The sequence below is a fragment of the Mustelus asterias genome, unplaced genomic scaffold (assembly GCF_964213995.1).
Source record: "Mustelus asterias unplaced genomic scaffold, sMusAst1.hap1.1 HAP1_SCAFFOLD_509, whole genome shotgun sequence".
Lineage (NCBI taxonomy): Eukaryota > Metazoa > Chordata > Chondrichthyes > Carcharhiniformes > Triakidae > Mustelus > Mustelus asterias.
This window is the reverse complement of record NW_027590461.1, coordinates 280,039-300,962: the sequence shown is the minus strand read 5'-3', so window position 1 is coordinate 300,962 and position 20,924 is coordinate 280,039. Positions and strand designations below refer to the sequence as shown.

Below are 20,924 nucleotides of genomic sequence, written 5' to 3'. Positions count from 1 at the left end.
CAGCTTACCAACTACTGAGGTTAGACTCACCGGTCAGTAATTTCCTGGGCTATCCCTATTCCCCTTCTTGAAAATAGGAACCACATCCGCAATCCTCCAATCCTCCGGCACCTCTCCCGTCTCCATCGACGACGCAAAGATCGTTGCCAGAGGCTCTGCAATCTCTTCCCTCGCCTCCCACAGTAACCTGGGGTACATCCCATCCGGACCCGGCGACTCTCACACCAGTGAGTAAAATTTCTGTCAACTGATAATTCCATTCAAAACCCTAAAATCCTCAGTTAGAGCAGTTGGAGGGAGAACAGGAGGGGAGGTTATTTGCGGCCTCACTTTTTCAGATAGTTCTGTCCAGATCAGAACTTGCTGTTTAAAAGATAGCTCATCTCCCTTCTGGTTCCTTTACCAATTACAGAACGCCATAAATCTGTCCTTATCTGCTTCTGACCCTTTTGTCAGTGGAAACACTTCTCATTATCAAAGCCTCCTCATTTTGAACTCCCCTGTTCAGACGCTCTTTATTCTTTGCTCTCGGAGAATAGTGCCAGTTTCTCCATGGTCTACAAAACTGAAGTTTTTCTTCTCTGTCAATGGAATCGGGACATCACCGGCATTTGTTGCTGATCCCTAATTGTCGATAAGAAGGTGGCGATGAGCCACCTTCATGAACCTTTGCAGTCATTTGGTAAAGATCCTGATTCTTGGAGCTGTGCCAGAAATGCTGCTTTACATTCTTTCCAGAGACCTCAAATTGGGTGCAGTGCTGAAGCTAAGGCTGAACTGGTGAATGATAAACATAACCTTCTCTCGCCTTTTGTAGTTTATGGGGGTGATTCCCCCAGTCCACTAGCAGTGCAGTGAGCCAAGAGACGCAAGCGAAGACCGTGTAGCGGGCTTCCCGCTGGGTGCCACGGCCTCCGTGTGTCACTGGCCAGATTTTTGGCGCAGTCAGCTTTGTGCCAGAAATCGGTGCGGAGCTGTATAAATTATACTGATGACCATTTGCATAGCGGGCCTGGGACTGAAGTCTTTGGGGCCGCAAGCATCTCCCCCCAGTCCCCCTCCAGGCCAGTGGGGGAGGTTGGGTGGGGGGGTAGAGAGGTCATGGCTGGCCCAGACATGTCTGCGAGACCAGTGATCAGGACGTGTGGGGGGAGGGGTGGGGGGGTCGCACGGTCAGTAATGTGTGTGGGGTCGCGGGGCTGGACAGCAATCGGGAGGCTGGCAGTGTGGATTACTGCGCCAGCCCCAGTCTCTGCTCTGACAAAGCAGCGTCTGCACAGTGACCCGCTCAGTGCTCTGCCACCGGCCTCTCCGGCTGGAATAGGCTCCGCCCTGGGTTTTGAAGGAGATTCACGCGAGTGCATTCTGCAGTGCGCACAGTGTGGGAGATTTGAAAATCCCACCAAAATAAACCCCAGCGGGAATTACTCCAGTTTTTACGCGAATTCGGCATTTGGAATTTTTCCCAGCTTTTTAAACAGTGTTGTCTTTAAAAATCTCTGCCCTTTTTCCCAAGTCTCTCTGTTTTTGGGCTCCCTTTCAAATTGCACCACAAATGATCATGAAGGATTTCAGTTGGAAGTGAAGCTGGGAGCTGCAATTGAATAAATGGAGAGCAGCGGGTGGATACGTTCTTCATTTGTATTTTGGGAAAGGGGAAGCTGGTGATTGCGGATTCAGACAAGGTGATGGTTGTTAAGACTGTCCACGCTCCATTGTAACATCTTTCTCTTTTCTGTTCCAGCCATTCCTAATTGGCTAAATGTGTGAACTTGACTGCCGCTTTGACCCTGACTACTTCTCCATGGACATTAATATCTTCTTTTACTGTCTGCCAGGCAGTGAACTGAAAGTGTTAATTTGTATATTACTGCCTTGGTCCCCAGTTGGCAAATGTCTGGCTTTTAATTTAAACACATCAGAAATAGTGTCAGTTGTAGACTGCATGGCCCCTTGCCCCTGCTCTGCATTGAATATAATCGTGGCTGCTCTTCTGCCCCAACTCCACTTTCCCAGCTGCTCCTCATATCCCTTCACTCGATAAGAGATCAGAAATCTCAGTCCTGAATATTTTCAGTGCTGGATCATCCACCTTCTCTGGGGTAGAGAATTCCAAAGATTCACAACCCTCTGAGTGAAAACATTTCTCCTCACCCCAATTCTAAACAATCCACGGCTTATCCTGAGATCCCGCACTGCTGTTTTCAATTTCCAAACGAGTGGAAAACAATTACTTAGTGTCTACATTGCCCAGCCCTTTCAGATACTTGTATGTTTCAGCGCAATCACCGCTTATTCCTCTCAACTCAGTGTATAAGCCAAAATTATTCCGTTTGTCATCCGAAGAGAACTATCTCATCCTGCATTTCATATCCCTTTTAGGCCTCATTTCTCTTTAGCACTGTGTCTTCTTCCAGACCGAGAATTTTCAACCTCCTGTTCACATAGGTCTATGGTTTTTCCCCTCTGAGATCTCAGCATTCCTCCACGTTTGGCCTCCTGTGTATCTCCACTCCCTTTGACCTGCAGCTCTGAAATTCCTTCCCTGAACTCTTTGCTTTTATGTCTTTTACCTGGAGATGGTAATCACTTTTTCATCCAACTTCCCACAGAGAAAATACTCAGAACTGAAGTGGATGGCCTCACACTGCCTATTCATAGATTTCCAGTTTTTTTATGCTGTAGCTTTACCAACTCACTTAGTCCCTCTGTGTTCCCGATTTCTAGGAATTAAATACGGTCAAATTCTGATTCAATTACAGCTAGTAGGTCAGGAAACTTAAAGAATGAGCTAAAATACAAGTTCAGATGAAGGGTCATCTTGACTCAAAACTTTGGCTCGATTCTCTCTTTTCATTTGGAGGCCCACACTGTCTGTAATTTACACACAGTAAAACAACAACCTGAATTGTTGTCTTGTCCTGCCAAGTGGGTGCAGGAGAACCAGTGGACCTCACCCAACAGAGATGGAGAGTTGGAAGCAGTGTTAGAGTGCACACTGCTCTCACCTGTCTTACTCTTATCAATTTAACATCAAAATTGATATTTAACCTCGTGGATCCGATCTAGAATCCTCAGCATGTTGGATCAGGTTATAAATCAGTAATTTCCAAATCTGTATATTTAAAATCACTCGATAGCAAATCTTTTGTTCAGAGATTTGGTTGAACCCAGAATAAAACTATCAGTAAGTTTAGGGGCCTGATTCTATAACTGGCACAAGATGGAACATTGAAAGTGTTTTTGCTAAACTATCGTTTCTAAAGTTTGCCCTTTGAACCCGATTATCTGATCGTTCTCTGAATAAAAATGTTGCACCATCTGAAATAAACAATCCAAGATCAACTGATTAAAAGGGAGGTGCAAATCCTCCAGAAGTTTCACACTTCATTATTCAACCAACATTTAAATACAGTAACAGGATGAAATTATTCCGCCCCTTGAGCCTCTTCCTCTATTTAATTAAATGTTGCCTAATCTGCATCTTAACTCCATTTACCCTGAGTAGATGTCATCCTCGATAAGGACAGTTGACGATGACCTGCCATAGATTCACTTCACTTGTCATCCTGAGTTAGTGAAATTCTGAGCATCTTCTTGAATAACTCCATTGGGCCAGAATCTGGTGTCTCAGTTGCTGGTTTACAATAATAAATGTAACTGGAGTGTTAGTGCTCATTGCCCAACAGCTGCAGCCATTGTTGCTCAGAGATCATTCAGTTTGGAAGTTAAATGGTGAATCTCCATGTAGAGAAACAGCCCTTCTCTCAGCTCATTGACAAGGAACTGGCTCCTGGGCTCTGGGGTGAAACCACAAATATCAGGAAATCAATGTTTGCTCAAAGTTCCGAAGTCCCAGTTGGAATTTGTTTCTTATCATTTGACTGATTTACTGAACATCTCTGGAACAAGAAGAGTTAAAGTAAAATTTCGAATGAAACTTGTTGACAGTTGAATTAGCCGCAGGTTGTCAAACTGGTTGAATTTGATGCCTGGAATGGGGCCGCTCCCTTCTCTGCAGTAAGTGGGGAATGTTTAAATTGAATTCCATGCTGAGGATGGGCAGCAGCTTTCACACAGAGGGTAAAGCTGTGAGCCTCACTGAAAAGGGATACAATCACATTTCCAATTTGTTTCATTTCAGCAAGTTGCAAGAAATTTCTATCTCATTGATGCAGAGGATCAGGGATAGAACTGACACACACTACACGGAAATGAAGAGACAGGGATGTTTTGCAGACAAGATAAGATTAATGTAACTTCTTACATTTAATGCCTTGACCAATATTCTGTACATGCAGCTTGTCCTGGATTCCAACATATCTCTGTTTCTTTGGTCTCTCTTTCCCCAATCCATCCATTTATTGTGTATTTCATCGGCTTATTTGCCTTTTCTAAATGCATTACCTCACACTACTCTGGATTAATTTTATTTGACACTTTTCTGCCCAGCTGTTCAGTCCACAGACATCTTCCTTCATTCTAAAGCTTTCTGTCTCACTGTTAACGACTCAACCAATTTTCATATAATTTGCAAACTTCTTAATCATGGCTCCTATATTTAAGTCAGTGTAGGAGGATCATTTGCAACCTCAGGAAGGTTTTTCTTCTGCAATTCACTCCAGCCCCAATTAAGTCTCCCATGTGGGGTTTATGAGGCCTGGCCAATGGTGATGGAACCAGTAAATGTTTGTTCGCAATATTGGAAGTGCTGGAACCCTGAGGTACAATGGCTGCTTACGGGTGGAGCACTCTTCAGGAAGAGGACTTGTGTTTAGTTTACAGGAAGTCAGGAAACTTCTTCGCTCCTTTCGCTCGGATTATTGCTCGTTGAAGTAGGAAATGGGAGGCTCTGATGAATAACTACAGAGGAATGTGCAGAACTGTGAAGAGTGGAGAAATAAGCAGAGGACCTTCCTTGTGCCGATCACTGCTATATTTAGGACTAATTATTGATATTTACCACAAACAGCAAGGCGCCGAGTACGGAGTCCTCACTGGATAGTCATTCAATTACAAAAAATATCCATCCACCATTACAATTTGATTCTAGCCACTGAGCCAGTTTTGGATCCAAATGACCACTTTCTTTCCCTTGGATCCAATGGCTTTTACTTTTCTGACCAGTTGTCAGAAAAACCTCACTAAAACCCATGTAGACTGCATCAAACAAGTGTCTCTCTAATCTGAAAAAAATTCAGTGAGGATAGTCAGACATCACCTTTCTTTAACGAATTGATGCCTTTCCAAAGGAGCATTTATAATAACTGTCGGAAGGTCTTTGAATAATTTGTCCACCAAGATCAAACTGACTGACCTGTAATTACCCCTTGCTGCTTTTTAAATAACTGTACAACATTAGCAGTTCCCCAATCTGACAACATCACGCTGCAGCCAAAGAGCACTGGAAAGTGATGGTTAAAGCTTCTTCTTTTTATTCCCTTACTCATCTTGGCAGCCTGGGATGCATTTCATCCAAATCTTTCAAAGATGGTGAATATCCCAACACTTCATCCCTCACTAAGTTTAACACATTCAATATTTCACAACCCTCATCTTTAACTGAGAGGTCTGCTTCGCTTCCCTGTTTTGTGAAAACAGACACACAGATCATTAAGAACCATGTGCATTTCGTCTCTCTCCATCCACAAGTTACCATTTTGTTTTTTAATGCTTGGTATTCTTGTCTGAGTTATCTGTTTGCATTTTTTGTCTTTATAAAATGTATTTTGTCTTTCCTTTTTTACTGCCCCCTTATTGTTTCCTGCCCTCTCTTTGCTTTTCCAAGTTCCTTTTTAATTCCACCTCTGTAATTGCAGACTGACACATTCCCAGGTTCAGGATAACGTACTGGGGGCCACAGTAAAATCTGGGGCCGCTACCACAAAGGGAAAAGGCTGCTTTTTAAGACCCCTCAGCGACAGAACGAAAGCTCAAAATAAACCCTCAGGCTACATGTTTGACGTATGTTCACGCTAAATGTTAACTGTGATTGTGAATGGAGTGAGTAACATACAGAATTGGAAGAAACTTATTTGTTTTGCACTTTGTGTGCTGTCAGCTTTGAGTATTATTGTAATATACTTTTATAAACCTAATGTATAGAGTATATTGCTGGACAAATACATTTTAATTGCTCTTTGCCCCCCAACCTCAATTCATCTCAGTTAATTCTGGGACAGTTGAAATCCACTTTGATCGCTGCCATTTTGTTTCTGCACTTGGAAAGGCCAGGCCTATTCGGGAAAGTCAGCATGTGCCTGTGTGGGGCAGGTTATGTCTTACTAACTTGATTGTTTTTTATGAGGAGTGATGAAGGTGATCGATGAGGGTAGAGTAGTGGATGTTGTCTACATGGACTTTAGTAAGGCTTTCGACAAGGTCCCTCATGGTCGGCTCATGCAGAAGATGAAGATGCATGGGATCCACGGTGACTTGGCCACTTGGATTCCGAATTGACTTGCCCAAAGAAGTCAGAGTTGTGGTAGAAGGGTGTTTTTCTGGCTGGAGGTCCGTGACTAATTATGTTCCACAGGGATCCGCACTGGGATCTATTGCTTTGGGATATATATAAATGATTTGGATGATAACATGGGTGGGTTAATAAATTTACAGACAATCCTAGATAGGTGGAGTAGTGGCTAGTATAGAAGGTTGTCAAAGCATACAGTGGGATATAGATGAGTTGCAGATATTTGCGGAGAAATGGCAGATGGAGTTTAATCCGGGCAAGTGTGAAGTGCCGCACTTTAGGAGGTCAAATGTTAAGGGTAAGTATACAGTTAATGGTAGGACCCTGGACAGCATTGATCTTCAGAGGGATCTTGGGATTCAAGTCCATAGCTCCCTGAAAGTGGCTACACAAGTAGATATGGTGGTCAAGAAAGCGTATGGCATGCTTGCCTTTATTGGTCGAGGCATTGAGTTTAAGAGTTAGGACCTTTTAATGTGTCTTGTCCCTTTCCTAAAATATTTACTGTGCCCTTATCTGACTCTGGTCCTTGATTTCACTGCCAATCAATATTCGTATTCACCTTGCTGCATTTTCCTCTTTTTCGTGATTACCCCAGCTCGGAATAGTCACATGGGTTCCCATTCCCCTGGAAAATTAATTTGAAGCCTCTCCAACCACTCTATCAGGTACCCCGCAAGGATATCAGTCCCAATCCAGCCCCGATGTAATGCATGTCTTTGCCTAAAATGATCAGAGGGTTCACTGAGTCAATCAATTGAAAATGGCCTTGTGTGTAATTCATAAGCAACATTATGAGAAAGTAAGGTTTGGAGGGATTATGATTTCATCATAACATCCTGTGGTTGAGAAAGCAACGTCTGTACTTAGGGGCACCCTGACAACGGAGTCCTCCAAAGATGTCCTCACCTGGGCTGGAGGTTCTCAGGTCATACCATAGGTTAATTTCCTGGGATGTTAAATCTTGATTAATCTCTCCCAAGTCTCTGCCGCCACCTCTGGTCGATCTGTCCTCTGGTTGGATAGACATTGTGTAATTTAATTCCAAAAAGTGTAAGCAGCAGACAAGAGTAATAACAAAATAAGTATTAGTCACATTGCTGTTTAGAGCGAAGATTGAAAACAGAATTGCCGCATGTAACTAAACAGAGACCATCTCCACGACATTCCAGTCATTACTGTACTGTTGCTTGGAAAATAAGCTATGAAGGAAACTGCACATTTTCAAGACTATATAAACTGTGTAGTATGATAGATGCCTGGATACCGAGATTAATAGAACAAAAATGCAAATTTATTACGTTTACTGGAATAAAATTGTAGCAAAATAGAATGAAAAATCTGGTGATTGAAAGGAAATGTTTTTTTTTCAGCAGGGGAGTTCAGTGTTTCCCATCTTCTGCTGTCTGAACACAATAAAGGAACAATGTCATTTTCACCTTGCTCTCTCTGGACGTTTATAATCAAAGAATAACGACATTATAGAGTGGGTGACAGAATGAGTGAAACGTCACATCTAACAACTTCAGACAGTTTCTCTGTGGGTTCCAAAGAGCCGCGGAAGGCAGTGACTCAACAGGTACACAAAATGAATGATTTTGTTTAATTTGATCAGAGAATTTTTGGAATTAGTTAACATAAATGAGGATGGGTGTGATTCAGACACAGCACTAAATGGTGAGGGATTGTACTGATCCGGCTGAAGGCCGTGTTTATGACCCTGGTTAGTAACTGATCTTGATCCAGGGTCTGTTCAATAAACGGTTCAACTCCCGACACTAATTTATCAGGAAGCAGGAACGGTTGCATTTTCACAAGGCAAGACCCCGGAATATCCTCACCATCACTATAATATTCAACTTCGAGCACCTGTGCCATATCGACTTTTGATGCACTTGTTCAACAGATGCATTTAAAATTTATGTCGCTGAAGGAGTTCAGCGGTTCATACTAGCTTTCTGCAAGAACAATCCAACCAATACCACTACCCTGCCTTTTCCCCGTGGCCCTGATTCCTTTCCTTCAATACTTATTCGTTTCCGTTTGAAGACATTTGTGAAATTAGATTAAACATCTGCTGAATCCTTCTAACAATGGTATAAGTTTCTCTGTGGTTAATGTTCAAACTGTTCGTTGTTTTGAACACCATTTGCAAAATTCTCTCAATCTCCCTTCTTCCTGGCCAGATCCTGTCCATGCAACTGAGGTCCTTCAACCCGAGTATCATATTCATCAGTCACTTATTCACCCTCTTTAAAGCTGTTACCTTTTTTCTCAAGTGAATGCTCTTTATTATTTACACTACCTCGTTCTGCTGGAAACAGAACAAAAATTTTATGAAGTTGCATCATAACTTTCTGTGTGTGAGTGATTAATATCGGAGCTGGGGTTGGTGGTGGGGAGGGGGGAGTATCCTAACTGCAGATTCCTCAAAGATATGTCCTCAGTGCAACCAGCAGACAATCGTAATCACAAATTATTGAAGATATTTACTTTTGATTTTCCTGTTGAGAGCTGAGACTTGAAACATAAATATCGCAAATAGCTAACTGGAGACCACCTCCAGAGCAAACTAATCATTGTTCTGTTGTGACTTGGAAATTGACCTGTGAAGGACATTGCACAAAATCAAGGCGGTAGTACTTGGCTGATAAGATAGGAACCTGGATAGCGAGATTAATAGAGCCACGATGCCAATGCATTATATTTACTGAGATCGAATCGTGACAAAATAGATTTAAAAATCTAGCGCTTGAAAGCAAAGAAAATTCAGCACGAGAATTGGGTGTCTCCTATAATGTGGCCTCTGAACCCAATAAACGAGCAATTTCTTTGAAGCTGGTTCTCTCTGAATTTTAAGGTGAAGTAAGATGTGAGTTATACAGTAGGAAATAAAACCTAACAACTGCAGGTGGCCTCTCTCTGGGTCTGAAGTTCCCTGGGGATGATATGTACTTTTTTCAGGCAAACAGAATGAGTGACTTGGTATAAATTGATCAATGATTTATTGAAAAACTTCAGTAAAATGATACTGTTTAATTCAGGCCCAACTCTCAAAAAGAGAATGGTGCGGCGAGGGATTGTACTGAGCAGGCTGAAGGTCATGTTTATGACTCGGGTGTGTAACTGATCTTTACCCAGGGTGTGTTCAATAAACGGCTGAATCACCCACACTAATTTATCCAGGCTCTCTGGAACCAGGATCGGGAGCGGCTGCACAAGGTAAGAACCAGAATATTCTGACCACCATTGTAATGCTTTAAAATAGATAATCTGAGCCAACTCGACTTTTGGTGCAGTAATTCCACAGATTCTGATCTAAGAAAGCTGAAGGAGGTCAGTGTATCTGTCTTCGCTCTCTGTCAGAAAAATCCAACCAGTCCCTCTATCCAGTGTGTCTGTCTTCGCTCTCTGTCAGAACAATCCAACCAGTCCCTCTATCCAGTGTATCTGTCTTCGCTCTCTGTCAGAACAATCCAACCAGTCCCTCTATCCAGTGTATCTGTCTTCGCTCTCTGTCAGAACAATCCAACCAGTCCCTCTATCCAGTGTGTCTGTCTTCGCTCTCTGTCAGAACAATCCAACCAGTCCCTCTATCCAGTGTGTCTGTCTTCGCTCTCTGTCAGAACAATCCAACCAGTCCCTCTATCCAGTGTATCTGTCTTCGCTCTCTGTCAGAACAATCCAACCAGTCCCTCTATCCAGTGTATCTGTCTTCGCTCTCTGTCAGAACAATCCAACCAGTCCCTCTATCCAGTGTGTCTGTCTTCGCTCTCTGTCAGAACAATCCAACCAGTCCCTCTATCCAGTGTATCTGTCTTCGCTCTCTGTCAGAACAATCCAACCAGTCCCTCTATCCAGTGTATCTGTCTTCGCTCTCTGTCAGAACAATCCAACCAGTCCCTCTATCCAGTGTTTCTGTCTTCGCTCTCTGTCAGAACAATCCAACCAGTCCCTCTATCCAGTGTGTCTGTCTTCGCTCTCTGTCAGAACAATCCAAGCAGTCCCTCTATCCAGTGTGTCTGTCTTCGCTCTCTGTCAGAACAATCCAACCAGTCCCTCTATCCAGTGTGTCTGTCTTCGCTCTCTGTCAGAACAATCCAACCAGTCCCTCTATCCAGTGTATCTGTCTTCGCTCTCTGTCAGAACAATCCAACCAGTCCCTCTATCCAGTGTATCTGTCTTCACTCTCTGTCAGAACAATCCAACCAGTCCCTCTATCCAGTGTGTCTGTCTTCGCTCTCTGTCAGAACAATCCAACCAGTCCCTCTATCCAGTGTATCTGTCTTCGCTCTCTGTCAGAACAATCCAACCAGTCCCTCTATCCAGTGTATCTGTCTTCGCTCTCTGTCAGAACAATCCAACCAGTCCCTCTATCCAGTGTGTCTGTCTTCGCTCTCTGTCAGAACAATCCAACCAGTCCCTCTATCCAGTGTATCTGTCTTCGCTCTCTGTCAGAACAATCCAACCAGTCCCTCTATCCAGTGTATCTGTCTTCGCTCTCTGTCAGAACAATCCAACCAGTCCCTCTATCCAGTGTATCTGTCTTCGCTCTCTGTCAGAACAATCCAACCAGTCCCTCTATCCAGTGTGTCTGTCTTCGCTCTCTGTCAGAACAATCCAACCAGTCCCTCTATCCGGTGTGTCTGTCTTCGCTCTCTGTCAGAACAATCCAACCAGTCCCTCTATCCAGTGTATCTGTCTTCGCTCTCTGTCAGAACAATCCAACCAGTCCCTCTATCCAGTGTGTCTGTCTTCGCTCTCTGTCAGAACAATCCAACCAGTCCCTCTATCCAGTGTGTCTGTCTTCGCTCTCTGTCAGAACAATCCAACCAGTCCCTCTATCCAGTGTATCTGTCTTCGCTCTCTGTCAGAACAATCCAACCAGTCCCTCTATCCAGTGTATCTGTCTTCGCTCTCTGTCAGAACAATCCAACCAGTCCCTCTATCCAGTGTATCTGTCTTCGCTCTCTGTCAGAACAATCCAACCAGTCCCTCTATCCAGTGTGTCTGTCTTCGCTCTCTGTCAGAACAATCCAACCAGTCCCTCTATCCAGTGTATCTGTCTTCGCTCTCTGTCAGAACAATCCAACCAGTCCCTCTATCCAGTGTGTCTGTCTTCGCTCTCTGTCAGAACAATCCAACCAGTCCCTCTATCCAGTGTATCTGTCTTCGCTCTCTGTCAGAACAATCCAACCAGTCCCTCTATCCAGTGTGTCTGTCTTCGCTCTCTGTCAGAACAATCCAACCAGTCCCTCTATCCAGTGTGTCTGTCTTCGCTCTCTGTCAGAACAATCCAACCAGTCCCTCTATCCAGTGTATCTGTCTTCGCTCTCTGTCAGAACAATCCAACCAGTCCCTCTATCCAGTGTGTCTGTCTTCGCTCTCTGTCAGAACAATCCAACCAGTCCCTCTATCCAGTGTATCTGTCTTCGCTCTCTGTCAGAACAATCCAACCAGTCCCTCTATCCAGTGTATCTGTCTTCGCTCTCTGTCAGAACAATCCAACCAGTCCCTCTATCCAGTGTATCTGTCTTCGCTCTCTGTCAGAACAATCCAACCAGTCCCTCTATCCAGTGTTTCTGTCTGTAGCCCCTCATCCTTCCATTCAATGGTTCTTCGTTTCCGTTTGAATTCGATGAAATGGGGTAAAATGCTTCTCAATCCTCCCAGCAAAGATAATTGCTACTCTGCAGCTAATATTAAATTGCTGATGGTTTGGAACATCATGTGAAACCTCCTGTCAACCCCTCTTCGACATGTGCCGACAGTAATGATGCATCTGTGTTCTCCCATGCCTGGTATGATTTTCGTCATTTTCTTCTTCATCCTCTGTGAAGCTGTCACATCTTCTCTCAAGTGCGTGTCCTTTATTCGAAGCAAAACTCCTGCTTGAAGACGAACCAATGTCTCATAAGATTTGACCATAACCTTCTGAGTCTGAGCAAGTCAGCTCTGACCTGGAGGGTGGGGGCGGGGGCATCGTAACTGTGGCGGACCCCAAAGATGTCCCTATAACTGACCCGGGGTCCTTTAGTCAGGGTTGCATGGCATTGCTAGTGACGTTCAATTTTTAGGGCTCCCACCAACTCCCTCGCGACGTCACTCTCTCTGGTCGATCTGTTCTCTGATGTGACAGAGATTTAGTGATTCCATTTCAAAAAAGTGAAACCAGCAATCAGAGCGAATTACGAAATATTGAGGCTGATTAGTTGCTGTATTTCTGATCACAGCTAAGGCTGTAAACAAAAAAAACCCGCAGATAACCAACTAGAGACCACCTCTAGAACATTCTCCTCATTACTCTACTCTTGCTGGGAAAATAATCTATGACGTAAAATGCACAAGTTCAGAGCAGTAGAATATGATAGAAGCCAGGATACCGAGATTAATGAATCAACAATACAAAAATATTGCATTTACTGGGATAGAAATGTGGCAAAATAGTATGTGAAAATCTCGCGATTGAAAGCAAAGGTATTTCAACGGGAGCTCAGGGTTTCCTATCCTCTGGTGTCTGATCCGATAAACTAACAATGCTCTTTGAACTTTGCTATCTTTGAAAGTTTATCGTTCAATAATAAAGACATTACACGGGAGGAAATAAAATGAGAAAAACATCACAACCAATAACTGTAGACTATTTCTCTGTGGGTATGAAAGAGCCGAGGGAAATTTAATCACTATCAACAGACACACAAAATTAATACCTGTCTAAATTGATCATTGATTAATCAGAATAATTCAATGCAAATGATACCGTGTTTAATTCAGATCCAGTTCTAAATAAAAGTACAGTGTGTTAAGGGTTTGTGCTGATCAGGCTGAAGGTCCTGTTTGTGACTGTGAAATGTAATTGATCTTTACCCAGGGTGTGTTCAATAAACTGCTGGAACCACTATAATCATTTACCTGGAATCTCAGGAGCAACAATCAAGAACCACAGCACAAGGTAAGAACCGAGAATATACAAGCAACCATTGCAGTGATTTAACAAAGAAAACATGTGCCTTTGTGTCATTTCACAGAGTGGTTCAATAGACTTATTGAATGGTTAACAGCACTGAAGAGCGTCAGCGAGTCTGTGCCGAACAGTGCAGGACCAATCCTTCTAGTCCAACTATCCCTCCTTCCTGTTTCCCTGTTTCCATCAAATCTATTTGTTTTCTTTGGAAGATATCGGTGAAATTGAGTAAAAAGATTTTCAATTCTTTCAGCAATAGCTACAGTTTCTCTGTACTTTCTCTAAACTGCTATGTACTTTAAACATATCTTGAAACATTTCTCAGTCTCGGTTCTCCATGTCCCAATACCTAACCATGTAACTGAAGATCCTCATTATTGGTACCATTTTTATCAACATTCCCTTCATCTCTCTGAACCAGTTATTTACTTTCTTACGTTTTAGTCCAATATCCAACACTTTCTTCCTGCTTAAAGCTGAACCAATGTTTTAAGTTATCTGCATACAGCTTGGGCTGGCTCCTTTCGGGCTCTGAGGCATCCTAACTTGGAATTGCCACAAAAGATGTTGAGGGACTGCGCTGCCCGCGGACCAGCCCCACTCACCACAGAGGAAACCTCGACTGTCCTCTGAAACAACCCACGCTCACTATATTACTATCCACTGTCAACCCCAGTTGACACGGCACCATGTCTTAGCACCATAACGCTCGATGGTATTCCACATCTGACCTCTAAACCTCTCGACTCCCCCCTCGATCCCCTCTGGTCAAGCCCACAGAGCATCAGTTTCCCTCCTCTTGTGTCAACTACTCCACCTCCAACCTTCCACGGAATCCCACGAATAACCGCATGATCTGCAGAGCACTTCTGACTGTGACATCCATTTGACCTCCACTGGTCCACGCCTGTCTACCCAGAGGCTCCCAAGTGAGCTCTTATGAGCCCCTCAAATAACCCACCCCCCTTTCATCACAATTAGAAACTTAATTACCCTTGGTCAACTCCCCTCTGCCTTCATCCCAATGAGCACAATTCACGACTGAGCACTATCTTCACTGATTATTCCGAGCACCTGAATGTCCCACTGCAAACCACCCCCGACTGACCACAGTCCAAACACCGGAATTCCCCACTGCCTACCTGACGGACAATCTGACTGAACTCGACCAAGTGATGAAGCCATTGAAAATCTAACATCCACTTTATACACCACCTGACAACACACACCTGAACACCTCCCAAGCAAGTCTTCCACTGACCATGCCCGTGACTCATCCATCCGGCCACTCCCCTGACCACCGAAATGCCTAACATTCCCCACGGCCCCACTCTACACCCCATCCCCATTCTCAACATGTGACCTGTCTACTAACCTCTTGGAGATCCATGGGACAAGGTGACTCCACTTCGCCACAAGATTTCCCCCTCCATCCAGGATAGGGAAACACAACTGCCCTCCCCAGTTGATGAATACACTCACCGCCTCGTCTACAGCTCAGTGCACCCACTGGCAACCACCCGACAAATCCAGCCCATCTTCCACAGCCGGATCAACACCCCACTGACTATTCTGAGATTGATTTCCTAATCCTACTCAATATAGAGGAGGCAACTGAGGGCTGAATTGCAAACTTAGTTCCAATGATTAAAAAGAGGGAAATGCCAAACAATTATAGGCCAGTTAGTCTTATATTGGTGATGGGCAAATTATTAGAATCAATCCTGAGAGATCGGATTAACTGTCCTGTAGAAAGGCACGGACTTGTCAGGAATGGTCAACATGCATTTGTTGAAGGAAGATCTTGCCTCACGAATTTGATTGAATTATTTGAGGACTTGAAAGAAGGGTTGATAACGGTAGTGCAGTGGATGTTTTCCACATGGAATTTAGCAAGACGTTTGACAAGGTCCCACATGGTAGATTGGTTAGAAGAGTAAAAGCCCATGGGATGCATTGTAATGTGGTAAACTGGATAAAAAGTTGGTTTACTAACAGGAACCAAAGGGTAATGTTCGATCGATGCCCTTACAACCGGAAAGTTGTTTCAAGTGGTGTTCCACAGTTTTGCGACGCCCCACTGTTTGTGTTACAAATTAACGATGTGCACATGAACGTGAGGGCACGATTGGGAAGTTTGCAGATGGCAAAAAGATTGGCAGAGTAGTGAATAGTGTAGAGGGCAGCTATAATTTCCAAATGCTATAAATGGGTTGGTGAGTGGGCGGCAAAGATGGATTTCAATGCAGAGAACTGTGAGGTCATGCAATTAGGGAGGTCAAGTAGTTACAAAGAGTGCACAATAAATGGGAATATATTAAGAGGTGTAGATGAGGTGAGAGATCATGGTGTACAAGTACACTGATTCCTGAAGGCAACAGTTCAAGTAGACAAGATTGTTAAATGGCATGGGAAATGTTCTCCTTCATAAAGTAAAGTTTATTTATTAGTCACAAGTAAGGCTTACATTAACACTGCAATGAAGTTACTGTGAAATTCCCTGAGTCGCCACAGTCCAGTGCTTGTTCGGGTCAATGCACCTAACCGGTACGCCTTTCAAAATGTGGGAGGAAACCAGAGCACCCGGAGGAAATCCACGCACACAACGTGCAAAGTCCACACAGACAGTGACCCAGGCTGTCAATCGAACCACGGTCCCTGGCGCTGTGAAGTAGCAGTGCTAACCACTGTGCTGCCGTGCCACCCAGAGGTATGGGATATTAAAGTAAGGATATCATGTTGTAATTGGATAAAACACTGATGAGGTCACAACTGAAGTAAAGTGTGTAGTTCTTGTCATCGTTTTAGAGGAAGGAGGTGATTGCTCTGGAGAGAATGCAAAGGAGGTTTACAAGAATGTTGCCAGTGCTAGCAAGTTGTTGCTATGAGGAGAGATTGAATGACTTGTGGTTATTTTCCTTGGAAAAGAAGTGTACAACATGATGAGGGGAAGAGATAGAATATAAAGGATAGAATTGCTTCCCTTGGTGGAGAATTCTAGAACCATGGGAGATAGATTCAAGATAAGTGTCAGAAGGTGTAGAGCGGACATGTGGATAATCTGTTAATCTGTTTTCTTCAGAGGGCAATGTGTGTCTGGAGTTCTCTGCCCGAGTTCCTGGTGAAGGCAGAAACCCTAAAAGGTAGCTGGATCTGCATCTTAAGTGTGGGATTAGAAAGGATAGCTGGGTGTAATTGGGCTGGCATGGGCAATATGGGCTTCAAATATTCAATGACTCTAGCCTGATGTATCCAACTATCTTCTGACTATTGCTGCGGCTACAACCATCACTGACGCCCTCTGTACAAAACCCAGCAGTGATCACTGAAAGCCTGGCTCTCACTGTCGTTCCCCACTGACTCCCTAATTGCTTAGCACATCTCCACCAGACCCTCACTAATCACCGCCACTGTCCACATTATTATCTGATCCTCCAATTGACCACCACCCCAGGGAATTGTGCACTGATCCCCACCAATGCCGAAACACAAAGGTCAACCTCCCAAGTATTCCATGGAAGCTGTTGACTATAATATCAGACGTCATGCCAGATTGCTGTGAGAGCACATATCCTTTGGGTATCCAGTATGTTCAACCACTTAAAAAAAATGTTGACATGTAGAGAATTAGGTTTCCTGAAGACTGGTTTCTGTGACATGGGAAACCTCAGGGTGATGCTGGTATAGCTTTGGATCATGTGACCCAACATCTTGTGTGTGAGGTTGACACCTCACTTTGGCATAGACATGGTGCTACTCCTCGCATGCCCTCCTGAACACTGCGTTATTCCGGGATTGGTTTCCTGGCTCAGTGGTAATATCAGAGTCGGGCCGTGAAGGGCTTTGATGTTACAATTCGTTGGTTGACACAATTCTGTTGTTGGTTGTGGACAATAACGCTTCATTGATGCCCAATCTTGAATCTATTGATCTGTTCAAAACATATCACACTTCGTACGCAGGTAGTGCCACAAATGACGATATAGGCTCTTGTAAACTTGTAGTCGAGCCCTGATTTCCACAAGGACTGAGTGCTGGTCACTCCTGCAGATACTATCATCGACTGATCTGTCGGAAACTGGTAGATTGGTGAGAAAGGTTTGAAGTAGCCATTTCCCTCTTGTTGATTATCTTGTCACCAGCTGCATTCCCAGCCTAAAACTATGCCCTTTAAACCCGAAAAGCAAGGTCAGACGTGTTACAACCGAGTCACTCTTCGACTTCAATGGCATCGAGGTCCCCAACAGAAAGTAGATAATGAGAAACTAAATTAATATTTCTCATCAGTATTTACTGTTGAGAAAAACATGAATGTTAGGGAACTTGGGGAAATAAATAGTGATGTCTTGAGGAGTGTACATATAACAGAGAAGGAGGTGCTGGAAGTCTTAAAGAGCATCAAAGTAGATAAATCGCCGGGCCCTGATGAAGTATATCCCAGGAAACTGTGGGAGGCTAGAGAGGAAATTGCGGGTCCCCTAGCAGAGATATTTCAATCATCGATAGTCACATGTGAGGGGCCTGAATATTGGAGGATGGCAAATGTTGTGCCTTTATTTAAGAAGAGCTGTAGGTAAAAGCCTGGGAACCACAGGCCTGTGAGCCTCACATCTGTAGTGGGTAAGTTGTTAAAAAGTATTTTGAGAGACATGATAGACAGGCCTTTAGAGACGCAAGCACTGATTAGGGACAGTCAGCATGGTTTTTTGAGTGGATAAGCATGTGTCACAAAGTTGATTGAGTTTTTTGAAGGGGTAACCAAGTAGGTAGGTGAGGGCAGTGCAGTTGCTGTTGTCTACATGGACTTTAGCAAGGCCTTTGACAAGGTACCGCATGGTAGGTTGGTGCATAAGGTTAAATCTCACGGGATCCAGAGTGAGGTAGCTAAATGGCTTGATGACAGAAGACAGAGGGTGGGTGTAGAGGGTTGTTTCACAAACCCGAGGCCTGTGACCAGTGGTGTTCCTCAGGGGTCGCTGCTAGGTCCACTGTTATTTGTGATTTATATTAAAGATTTGCATGAGAATTTAGTAGGCATGGTTAGATAAGTTTGCAAATCACACCAAGATTGGTGGCATAGTGGACAATGAAGAAGGCTATCTAGGGTTGCAACGGGATCTTGATCAATTGGGCCAGTGGAGATGCAAGGTGATTGATGCATTTTTGCAGATCGAACCAGGGCATGACTTACTCAGTTAATGGTTGGCCGTTGGGGAGAGTTACAGAACAAAGAGATCTCGGGGTACAGGTTCATATCTCCTTGAAATGGAGTCACAGGTGGACAGGGTGGTGAAGAAGGCATTCCCCATGCCTGGTTTCATTGGTCAGAACATTGAATACTGGAGTTGGGACGTCGTGTTGAAGTTATACAACACAATGATAAGACCGCACTTGGAATACTGTGTACAGTTCTGGTCACCCTATTATAGAAATGATATTATTAAACTAGAAAGAGTGCAGAAAAAGAATTACTTGAATGCTACCTGGACATGATGGTTTGAGTTATTAGGAGAGGCTTGATAGGCTGGGACTTTTTTCTCTGGAGCGTAGGAGGCTTAGGGATGATCATCTGGAGGTCTATAAAGTAAAGAAGGGCATGGATCAGCTAGATAGTCAATATCATTTCCCAAAGGTAGGGGAGCCTAAAACTAGACAACATAGGTTTAAGGTGAGAGAAGAGAGATACAAAAGGGTTCAGAGGGGCAATTTCTTCACGCAGAGGGTGGTGAGTGTCTGGAACAAGCTACCAAAAGTAGTAGTAGATGCGGGTACAATTTTGTCTTTTAAAAAGCGTTTAGACAGTTACATGGGTAAGATGGGTATCGAGGGCTATGGGCCAAACATGGGCAATTGGGGCTTGCTCAGTGGTTAAAAAAGGGGCGGCATGGAGAAGTTGGGCTGAAGGGCATGTTTTCATGCTGTAAACCTCTATAACTCTATGACTATTACTCTATGTGCACTCAACATTCTCAGTGCTACTTTCAAGTAATAATTAACATGAAGGATTACTGATTCACCGGCAGAGGTGGGAGTGTCAAGGATTAAGCAGTTGGATGCTTGTGACCCTTTGATCCAATGTCATAAGCGCTGATGGGGCCGAGAGTCAATGTTAAGTACTACCAGTAACTTCCTCCCAACAGCTGTGCCATCACATCTCTTCTATCTGTCCTGTTAGTGGGACAGGCATTTACTAATTCAGTTCCCAGAAGTGAAATGATCACAGAAGCATAATCAAAAATTATTACTGGGAGGTGCCTCCAACATGCCTGAAGGCAGTTCAAAGACTGTTACTTATTAACTGGAGATTATGACCACAAGGATGTTACCTTGGTTCTGCCCTTAATGGCTATCCAGTCTATTACAGAAAAAGTACAAATTCAGAGCAGAATAATCTGCTAAGTTTTATCGAAGGCTGGGTGCCGAGGTCAATAAATCTGAAATCCACATAAAATGACATTTAACCGTTCGAATCGGGACAGAAACAAGAGCCAGTGATCAAATGTAGATATGGTGCAATATGAAAGTTCAGTGTGCTCTTCTCTCTTGGGTCTGAACCCAATAACTGAACAAAGTTATTTGCTCCTTGCTCTCTCTCGTCTTTTCTCGTCAAATAATCCTTAAATTAAACCGTGGGCCATAAAATTAGAACAGCAGCGCCTCTAACTACAGCATATGACTTTTTTGTGGTATTCGTTAAACCTCACATGAGACAGCCAGGGAAAGGCATTCACTGCCAAGAGAGACAGCATTAATGACATTCTCTAAATGAGCCGTGAAATTACAACAATTCAATCCAAATGAGTCTGAGTGTAACTCAGGTCCTGCTCGATATGAGAAAATAGTGTGGGGAGAGATTTCACTGTTCAGCCTGAAGGTTCGGGTTAGTGTTTGTCACTACATTGTATAACTGATGTTTACCCAGGGTTGGTTCAACAAACTGCCGAACCCATTACACAAATATCCCCGGACTGTCTGGAAGCAGCATGGGGAATTGCAGCACAAGGTAAGTCCCAGAATGCAGTAACCAGCATTATATTTTAGTTTAGCGAATCTGACCCATCATACATTTTGGTGCACGGGCTGAAAGCACAGGTAGAATGTTTGTCAGCACTGAAGAAGGTCAGCGAGTCTCCACCCAGCCCTGCAAGATCATTCCTTCCAGTTCCACTATCTAATTTTCATTGTAGTCCTGTTTTCTACAAATCTCTCTTTTCTCTTTGGAATATGTTGGTGGAGTTTGGTACAAAAGTTCACAATCCATTTAGCAATGGGAACATTTTGTTTCTATTTACCCCATCTAAACTGTTGATTGTGTTGCATAGTTTTCAAATCATTTCTCAATCTCGCTTCTCTCGGGACACGCATTCCAAGCTTCTAAAATATATCCATGTCACTGAACATCCTTCTTCCTGCTCCATTCTCATCAACCTTTGCTGAATTGTGTTTGAAGCTGTTAGATCTTTCATTAAGCAATGTTTTAGAATTCAC

General features: G+C 43.7%; 1 protein-coding gene across 2 annotated transcripts in view; it reads left to right on the top strand.

Moving 5' to 3' along the window:
- LOC144486897 (uncharacterized) overlaps positions 1-20,385 on the top strand; it is a 31,870-nt gene extending 11,485 nt beyond the window's left edge. Inside the window, exons 5-8 of one of the 2 annotated variants that reach the window (XM_078204929.1) lie at positions 7,846-8,051; positions 9,614-9,694; positions 13,344-13,424; positions 20,359-20,385. In XM_078204929.1, the coding sequence (XP_078061055.1) occupies positions 7,846-7,935 (90 nt within the window). In that variant the 3' untranslated portion in view covers positions 7,936-8,051; positions 9,614-9,694; positions 13,344-13,424; positions 20,359-20,385. Of the gene's footprint in view, positions 1-7,845; positions 8,052-9,613; positions 9,695-13,343; positions 13,425-20,358 lie in introns of those variants that run through there. The other variant, XR_013496351.1, reaches the window with a different exon arrangement.
- Positions 20,386-20,924: the final 539 nt, after the last annotated feature.